This window comes from Capra hircus, unplaced genomic scaffold (assembly GCF_001704415.2).
Source record: "Capra hircus breed San Clemente unplaced genomic scaffold, ASM170441v1, whole genome shotgun sequence".
In the NCBI taxonomy this organism is placed as follows: Eukaryota; Metazoa; Chordata; class Mammalia; order Artiodactyla; family Bovidae; genus Capra; species Capra hircus.
The window spans coordinates 2,751-12,928 of NW_017216837.1; the positions used below are offsets into that span (position 1 = coordinate 2,751).

The 10,178-nt window shown below is 40.5% G+C and overlaps 1 protein-coding gene across 1 annotated transcript; it reads left to right on the forward strand.

Annotated features, from left to right (window-relative positions):
* Positions 1-1,633: 1,633 nt before the first annotated feature.
* Positions 1,634-8,825, forward strand: LOC102171322 (antigen WC1.1-like; the record flags this gene model as incomplete). The annotated part of the gene is made up of 4 exons (XM_018045603.1): positions 1,634-1,726; positions 1,804-2,118; positions 3,230-3,544; positions 8,511-8,825. Coding segments are annotated over 4 exons (1,038 nt in total), but the record flags the coding sequence as incomplete, so codon positions are not given.
* Positions 8,826-10,178: the final 1,353 nt, after the last annotated feature.

Consider the following 10,178-nt stretch of genomic DNA (forward strand, 5'->3'; position numbering starts at 1 on the left):
ATGGCAAATAGATGGGGAAGCAATGGAAACAGTGACAGACTATTTTCTTGGGCTCGAAAATCACTGCAGATGGTGACTGCAGCCATGAAATTAAATGATGCTTGCTCCTTGGAAGAAAAGCTATGACCAACCTAGACAGCATATTAAAAAGCAGACACATTACTTTGCTGACAAAGGTCCATCTAGTCAAAGCTGTGATTTTTCCAGTAGTTATCTTGCCTGAAGAATCCCAGGGACAGTGGATCCTGGTGGGCCGCTGTCTCTGGGGATGCACAGAGTCGGACACGACTGAAGTGACTTAGCAGCAGCAGCATGTATGGATGTAAGAGTTGCGCCATAAGAAAGTTGAGCACCGAAGAATTGATGCTTTTGAACTGTGGTGTTGAAGATTCTTGAGAGTCCCCTGGACTCCAAGGAGATCAAACCAGTGGATCCTAATGGAAATTAGTCTTGAATATTCATTGGAAAGACTGATACTGGAAGCTGAATCTTCACTACTTTGGCCACCTGATGAGAAGAGCTGACTCATTGGAAAAGACCCTGATGCTGGGAAGATTGAGGGCAGGAGGAAAAGGGGATGACAGAGGATGAGATGGTTGGATGGCATCACCAACTTGATGGACATGAGTCTGAGCAAGCTCCAGAAGTTGGTGAAGAACAGGGAAGTCAGGCAAGCTGCAGTTAATTGGGTCACAAAGAGTTGGACATGACTGAGGGACTGAACTGAAGCGAACCAAATGTTTTGGAAAAACTGCCATACAACCATATAACCAGAACTCTTGCTATGTGACCTGAATTAATTGAAGAATACCCTCTGATTTTGCATTTTGATGTTTCAACTTTATGCTGAGCTAATGTGCGGCTACACTTATTCTTTAATCTTAATTGCAGCTAACAAGTTTTTCAGCTCTAGAAGTATTTGGTTTTTGGTATCATTTCTCTGCAAAGATATACATTTTTCAATTAATTCCATAAGCACTTTAACCATGGCTACATATATTCTTGTCAGGTAACTCTAGCAGCCTAAAACCCTGATAAATTTTTTCTAATGTTTCCTTTTTCCTTTCTGTTTTTCATGAGATCTATTTTATATGTGTTTGTTTTAAAGATATACATTGAAGAAATTGTAGAAATCCTTCAGAACGATTTTTGTTTTGCTTTTACTTAGGGATAGCTTTGGGCTTCCCTGGTGGCTCAGATGGTAAAAAACCCGCCTGCAGTGTGGAAGACCTGGGTGTGATCCCTGGGTTGGGGAAGATCCCCTGGAGGACGGCTTGGCAACCCACTCCACTATTCTTGCCTGAAAAATCCTATGGCAGAGGATACTGGTGGGCTATAGTCCAAGGGGTTACAAAGAGTCGGACATGACTGAGCGACTAAGCACAGTACAGGGATAAATTTAGGGATACAACTTACTTAACTCATTCTTACAGCAACACTTGGGTTAAAACAGAAACTGTGGTACTGTCAGAAACAGAACTCTCCAGGGAGAAGGTGAACACTAAGAGTATGATAACTTTACTGCTGGGTCACAGCTCTCATTTTAGGCTCCATCAGTAGGTCATTATTTTCCTTAATTCAGTTTCCTGTTCTTCAACCCTTCCAGACTTCTGATCATTGTTGTTTTCTTCAGGAAACCAGACCCAGGTGCTGCCCCAGTGCAACGACTCTATGGCAGAATCAGCAGGCTCTGAGGCCTCAGCGGAGAGCGCCTCCTACTGCTCAGGTGAGGGTCCCTCAAGACAGAAGACCCTTCTTAACCCTTGAAGTCATTGCCCCATCGTCCCATTTCTCTCTCCTCAGACAGAAGACAGCTCCGCCTGGTGGGCGGAACAGGTCCCTGCGCCGGGAGAGTGGAGATCCTTGACCAGGGCTCCTGGGGCACCATCTGTGATGACGGCTGGGACCTGGACGATGCCCGCGTGGTGTGCAGGCAGCTGGGCTGTGGAGAAGCCCTCAATGCCACAGGGTCTGCTCACTTTGGGGCAGGATCAGGGTCCATCTGGCTGGACGACGTGAACTGCACAGGAAAGGAGTCCCACGTGTGGAGGTGCCCTTCCCGGGGCTGGGGGCAGCATGGCTGCAGACACAAGGAGGACGCGGGGGTCATCTGCTCAGGTCCGCGCTGCACACTGTCCACAGGCTAGGGGAGGGGTGGGGCCCCGCAGGACGGGGGTCTGAGCCCTGAGGGAGAGAAGCTGAAAGGAGCAGAGAAGGAGGCTTCCTCCCATGAAGCCTGTCTTTCCAGCAGACATGAAGACGAGGTGCTTTCACTTCCTTCTGCAGCAGCTGAGGTTCTGGTCCTTTCTTCTCAGCAGTGTTTCCTGGTAGAGCCATTTCTTACAGTTTTTCTTAAAAGCAGGGCTCTCTCTCCAGTTGCATACAACAAATTTAAACCCGCGGTAATTAGTTTCTGTTTGCTTCCCTAACAATTTACCAACTAGTGGTTTTAAAACAGCATATATTTATTTCCTTTCTCTTCTCTAGCTTAGATGTCCAGCAGGGGTCTCACTGGGCTGGGATCAAGGCGCCAGCAGGGCCGCATCACTTTTGCGGCTCTAGGGGAGAATCTGTTTCTTGCCTTTTCAAACTTCTTGAAACCACCTACATTCCTTCCTTCACAGCACCCTTCATCCATTATCAGACCAGCAATGCTGCAGGCCTCCAGCCATTATCCAGAGTCACATCTCTCTTTCTAGCCGGAGCTAAGAAAAGTATTCCACGTTTAAGGACAGTGGGTCTAAGGATGTGATTAGACTGGGCTCATATTGTTAATACATCATCTCACCATCCCGAGGTCCTTACCTTAATCACATCTGTAAATCCCTCTTGTCAGGTATGGTAACATATTCACAGGTTGCAGAGATTGGGATGTGAACATTTTTGGATTAATTATTATCCCTATCTCCCTAATATCCACATCACATCCCTTTGATATACTCTTTAAAGATTTCATCAGGAAGCAGGATTCAGCTGCCCCTCCCTGACTAGTGCCCATGCAGTTTGGTCTTCCTCTCAGTTCATATCCACTACACCATTGTGGTAGAAATAGAAAGACAGACACAAATGGACAAAGTCAGTTAAAAGGGAGGTGATGTCAGTGTTGTCATCTAGTGGGTATCTCTTTAACAAGGTCAGAGATGAATGTTGACCATTTCTAGAAGAAAGGAAAACCTAGAACATCCAGCAAAGTTTTACTGTGTCCTGTATCCTCCCCTTTCAACCTTAGAGTTCCTGGCCCTCAGGATGGTGAGCGAGGACCAGCAGTGTGCTGGGTGGCTGGAAGTTTTCTACAATGGGACCTGGGGCAGTGTCTGCCGCAGCCCCATGGAAGACATCACTGTGTCCGTGATCTGCAGACAGCTTGGCTGTGGGGACAGTGGAACCCTCAACTCTTCTGTTGGTCTCAGGGAAGGTTCTAGACCTCGGTGGGTGGATGGAATCCTCTGTCGGAAAACTGACACCTCTCTCTGGCAGTGTCCTTCTGACCCTTGGAATTATACTTCATGCTCTCCCAAGGAGGAAGCCTATATCTTGTGTGCAGGTGACTTACTATTTCTGTGTGTCTGTCCCAACCCTGTAGGATGCAGTGAGATTTGATATTTTAATTTCTAAGTGATGATTTAAATTTGGGTCCACAAAATACATAAACTGAAAATGTTAGTTGCTCAGTTGTGCTCTTTGTGACCACATAGACTGTAGCCTGCCAGGCTCCTCTGTCCTTGGGATTCTCCAGGCAAGAATGCTGGAATGGGTTACCATTCCCTTCTCCAGGGGATCATCCTGACCCAGGTATGAAATTGGGTCTCCTACACTGAAGTCAGATTCTTTACTGTCTGAGCCACCAGAGAAGCTTAAATGAGGTAAGAATGAAACTAATTTAATCCACATATTCCAACCTTGTTTGTTAACATTTTTAATTGAGATGTAATTCCTGTAACATTATATTAGTTCTAAGGGTAAAACATAGTGTTTATGTATTTGTACATATTGGTAGATCACCACACATACACTAATATCCATCACCACATGCAGTTACAATTTTTTTCTCTTATGATCCCACAAGTAAGAATTTGCATGCTGAAACTAAGACCCAGCACAACCAAATAAATACTTAATTTTAAAAGAGAGTATAATTTTCTTCATAGCATCATGGTTTCTTTTCTACATAAGGTTTTCCCTGGTAGGTCAACTGGTAAAGAATCCGCCTGCCATGCAGGAGACCCTGGTTTGATTCCTGTGTCTGGAAATCCGCTGGGGAAGGATATGCTACTCACTACAGTATTCTTGGGCTTCCCTTGTGACTCAGCTGGTAAAGAATCTGCCTGCAATTTGGGAGACCTGGGTTTGATCCCTGGGTTGGGAAGATCCCCTGGAGAAGGGAATGGCTACCCACTCCCATTCTCGCCTGGAGAATTCCATGGACTCTATAGTCCACGGGGTCACAAAGAGTTGGACATGACTGAGTGACTTTCACAAACACTATATACAAAAATGTTATCTTCTTTCCTATATTACTGTTTTAAGATATCTTTCATGACAATATTTTTTCTCTAGAATGTTTTAAGATTTCTTATTTATTCATAGGAACTCTTTATAAACAAATATTACCTACTGTTTTCCTTAAATATTTTTGTAACATTTCCCCCATATTTTACATATATTTTTAAGGTTGTATATGTGTATGGATGGGTTATGTGGTCAAATCTGTAATGTTTTACTTTTTTGACTTCTGCCTTTAGTGCAATGTTTAAACACCATTCTTCATCTCAAAATAACATTGAATCAAGTTTATTTTCTGCAAACAATTTTATAGTTCCACTAAAGAATATTCAAAACTTAATTTCAAATTTATTTATTTATCTGAATTTATTTTACTATGTGTGATGGTGTAACATCATCACCAGATAGGAATTACATTTTAGATATGCGATATCTTAGCTCCATCACAAAATAAAAGCACACGGTTTCATGAGTTCATGGATATGACATCAAAAGTACAGGCAACAAGGCAAAAATAGACAAGTGGGAATATACCAAACTAAAAAGCTTCCACAAACCAAACGAAAGATCAACCAAGTGAAAAAGCAAGCTAACACAAATTATATAAGGTATTAATTTCCAAAAATAATACGGAACTCCTATAACTTAAGAGAATTAAAAAAACGAACAAAATTAAAACCTAATAACTCAAGTGAAAAATTGGCTAAGGGCTTGAATAAACATTTCTCTAAGGAAGACATAAAAATGGCAATAGGTATATCAAAAAAAAAAAAAGCTTGACATTGTTAATCATCAGGGAAATGTAAATTAATACCACAAAGAGATATCATCACACATGTCAGAATGACTGGTTTTTTTTTGTTTGTTTGTTTTTTAAAGACACTTAGTGTTCGCAAGGCTGTGGTGATATTGACACTTTATGTGTAGTTATCCACATTAAATGTGTCAATTGTACTAATAAAACTATGTAATCCAGGGGTTAAATCTCTGGGCTTTCACTGTCAGGGGTCCAGGTTCAACCCTGACCTGGGAACTATGAGCCCATGAGCAACAGCACAGCCAGCAAACAAACAGCAGCACAAAAACTACGACCAAAACACCTGTATGATCTGTGCTGACGCCCCTGTTCATTCTTGGTGTTGTTAGCTGCATTTTCTCTCTGCTCTGCATTAGTGTTGCTCAGTGTTCATCAGTTTTCAATGAGCCACGTTTAAAGGGTTTTCTTCTATATTTTCTATTTAATGCTTACCTTCTTTATTAATTTTTGTTCCTTTCTAAATTAACCCCAACATTCTATATTCTTGACTTTCTCATCTAGTTTCTTAATTGGAAGCTTACTTTTTTTCACTTTCAGTCTTTCCTCTTCCCTAATTCTAGGGTATAATTTTCCCTTAGGCACTACTTGAGTTTCATTAGAAGAATTTATCATACCATTATTTTGTGTTTATTATCGTTATTTCACAATATTTTGTAAGGTTTAAATTTATTCCCAGACTCAGGTGATGCTTGGAAGGACCTTGCTGAATTTCCCCAAATAGAGGTGGCTATAAATATTTTCTTATTAGTTCTTAATTTTATTCCACTGTGGTCAGAGTAAATATTCAAAGTATGAATTCAAATATTCAAAGTATAAATTCAAAGAGTGAAAGATTTTGTCCTATTATGTAGTCATTTTGGTAAAAGTTCCGAGTGCATGTACAGCAATGTGAACTCTTGCGGTGTTGGGTGCGTTGCTCTTTGTGTTACTTAGTTAAACGTGCTGACTACGTTGTTGTACATCTACTGAATTATTCTCTGTTTTTTGTATGTTTGGTCTGCATGCTACTGAAAAAGATCTGGTAATAATCCCCCATTTTGATTGTGATTTTGTCTATTTCTTCTTTTCACTCTGTCAAGTATGTTTCAAAGTTATGTTCTATTACCTTTCTTGAATTTTGTTGTCTAAAATATCTTTATTAAGGGTGCATCTCATTATAATCATGAAGATTCCCTCTTTAATTCAATTAGTGTATCTTGACTTAAAGTCTACTTTCTGGGACATCGATATAGCTACTCCAGTTTTGTTACAGTTAGTACATTTTTTCCATCATTTTACTTTCAACCATTCTTTGCTTTAATAATATAAGGAGGGCATTTTGCAAGTAACATTTGTGTCAATTTTGTTTTATCTTAATCCATTCACTGTAAATGCAATTACTGATATTGATGTGTTGGTATCTGCCATTTGTTTTAATTGATCCCCGTGTTTTATGTTCCTTTTTGTCTCTTTTTTTTCCTTCCTTTTGTATTAGATAAATCTGTTATTATTCCAGATTTTCCTTTTTCCTTTTGATTTTCAGGCAGCTTTACTAGGAGTGGGGGTTTTCATACTCTTCCATTTATTTTTTTAAAAAGTTCTCTATTGCTACATCTTTGGATATTACTTCTGCAGTTCTGTCTCTCTGTCTCTTATCTCTTCTCCCTCTCCTCCTCCTCTTTCTTCTCTTTCTCATCTCTCATCTTTAGGACTCCTCTAAATCACTATATTCTAAGTTCTATATAAAATTCTTTTTAACTTATTCATTCACTTTTTAAACCTAGATATTTTATTTTAGGTTGGCAATAGTTCCTTAGACATTTTCATTTATTTATGATTTTTTTTCATCTTTTTACCTGTTTATTCTCTTCTTCTCTCTTTTCCCCTAAATACATTGATTGTAGTTAAAATCCTTATCTGCTAAGTCCAGCATTTCTATCATAGGTGTCTCTGCATTCTCTTATCTTTTTTCACTTTGGTCATTTGTCATGTTATCCTAGCTTCTCAAATGTCTTGTCATTTTTTATTGGATGCTACAAATTATATATGAAAAAGTAAGATACTCCTGATACATTTTCTAACACATAAAAGTATTTACCCTTTGTTTTCCTAGGCAGGTAGGGGGAAGGGGTGTGTATCACCCAAACTCCTAAATATAACCTAAAACTGAGCTATAACAAGTATGGGTTGCAGTTTTGGTAGCACTCAGTCCACCTCTGATTTCTCTGTTCCTATGACATAGGCCTTTCAGAGATTTCAGTTCAGAGCCTATATTCTTTGGTAGCTAAGTACCCCAAATAATGAAAAAGACTCTGCTTTCCAAGTCTTTTTTATATAGTTCTCTAGCTTTCCTGCCCTTCACAGCTTATATACTGGGCAAAGATCTGAGGAGAAAACCTGCTGTGTGAGAGAGGCTCTCAAGACTCTAATTTTGTCTCTCCAGCACCAGGTAACCCCAGATTATGTAGGCTTCCTGTCACAACAGTAGTCCTCTGCTTGTCGGAGCCCAGATTCTGAATCATTAAATTATGCAATGAACTGGCAAATTCCCACAGAGAAAAAGAAGCTATAGATCCTGTACTAACATTGAAATACTCTCCACTCTTTAGAATTTTAGCATATTTAGTCCATGTTGTGTTAACAAATGTTGAATACACTTACTATTTCTTAAAAAACATTTTCCAGCTTTTAAAGTTGTATCCAGAAAGACCCAGCAAGACACATTGGCCTGCTGTGAACTCTATTCTCCCTGGAAGTGGAAAATTTTAGGTTTAATTCTCTACTTCATTATCCACTTAAAGTGCAGTACTGATAAACATTATTTAACCTTTGTTTACCTACTTTTTTTTTTTAACCTTTCCTCCTACTTTTCAACCTTATTAGTTCTCTTGCCACTGCTATAAGAAACCAGACCCAGCAGCTGCCCCCAGTGCAATGCTGCTGCTGCTGCCAAGTCGCTTCAGTCGTATCCGACTCTTAGTGACCCCATGGACTGCAGCCTACCAGGCTCCTCTGTCCATGGGATTGTCCAGGCAAGAGTACTGGAGTGGGTTGCCATTGCCTTCCGCACGGAGTGCAAAGACTCCATATCAGAACCAGCAGTCTGCAGCCTCAGAGGAGAGCGCCTCCTACTGCTCAGGTGAGGGTCCCACAGGGCAGAAGACCCTTATTCTTCAGGTCAACGCCCCGTGTCCCATTTCTCTCTCCTCAGGTAGCAGACAGCTCCGCCTGGTGGACGGGGGCGGTCCCTGCGCCGGGAGAGTGGAGATCCTTAACCAGGGCTCCTGGGGCACCATCTGCGATTACAGCTGGAACATGAAAGATGCCCACGTGGTCTGCAGACAGCTGGGCTGTGGAGAAGCCCTCGATGCCACTCGCTCTTCTTCCTTTGGGGCGGGATCAGGGCCCATTTGGCTGGACAACGTGAAGTGCACAGGAAAAGAGTCCCACGTGTGGAGGTGCCCTTCCCGGGGCTGGGGGAAGCACTACTGTGATCACAGCGAGGATGCAGGAGTCATCTGCTCAGGTATGGTCAGTTCATGCCCACCAGCGGGGAGAATGGAAAAGTTCCAAGAAAGCTGGTGTCTGATCAGAGGACAATAAGGGACAGGTAGGCTAGAGAGGACTGAGACAACTACCCATCCTCCTGAGTGCCCCCGTAGCTGTGAGCAATGAGCTTCATACACTTTCCTCTTACAAGTCTCTGCTTTTTTTCTTCTCCAGTGCTCTTACCTGACACTAAAATAGCTTTATTTATTCTCCAATTAAAATAAATCCTCATAATTTTTTTTTCATAATTCACTATTTGTAAGAGTGAAACATTTGCTAACAGCCACATACACACTCCATTTGCACAGGAAGGCTATGAGAGGGAGGGACAAAAAATGAGGATGTACTTTCCTGGGTGAAGTTGTTTCTATACAAACAGTGTGAGACCTTATTTTGCACTAGGTTAGTATGAGTGTTAGTATGAGTGGAGGCTACTCCTACTATATCATTTATATGTATAGAGGGTATCCCTACAGAGGATATCATTTAACAGATCAGAGATTTTTATGGATTTGTGCCAGATTTCAAGTTTCCTTTGCAAATTTAGGCATAAATGTTCATAGTTCTTTTATGGTAGAGAATTGCTTATGGAATGCTCTGAGTCATATATTCTTCCATTGTTACTAGAAAAGTCTCTCTCTCAAATTTTTCCTTTAAAATATCTGTATAAATGCAAACTTTGGAAGAACACTTAGCCATGCACTGACAAGTCAAAGGTGGAGGTAATAAAACTTGAATTTCTGTGTTTTATGTTAAGAGATTATATAGTTTATATTTGATGACTTCAGTGACATAAGAGATTTGCATCTGGGGGCTTATTTGGAGTAATTGGACAAATATATATATTTTTTACAAATGTAATTTTTAAAGAAGTTGGAAAAGGTTTTATAGTAGCTGGGAGGAAGGCAAATGGCAATGGGAGCTGATGGAGGTAACTGTAAGGTTCTCTGAGCAGCACTGAGGGGCCAGTGTGGTGTGAAGGATGCTACATGTGCCTAAGGACACAGGATGTGTACACAGCAAGAGACCAGACAAGGGTATGTCTTTACTATATTTAATATCTTCACTCACATTGGCCTTCTATTTAATAATTTTCTTGGAAATTGTCACACACTTATTCTTCCATGTAAATTTTAAAAATCAAGTAGAAAATAAAAAAGATATACCATATCTCAGATCTCTATCCTGATATGTATAAGACTTTATTGAGTATTCAGCATATATTTGAATATTTTACATGTATCAGGGGTATATAAAAAGAATACAAGAAATACCTTTTTCTTGTTCTTTCTAAATTTTTAATCTCATAGAATTACTGTAACAATATCAA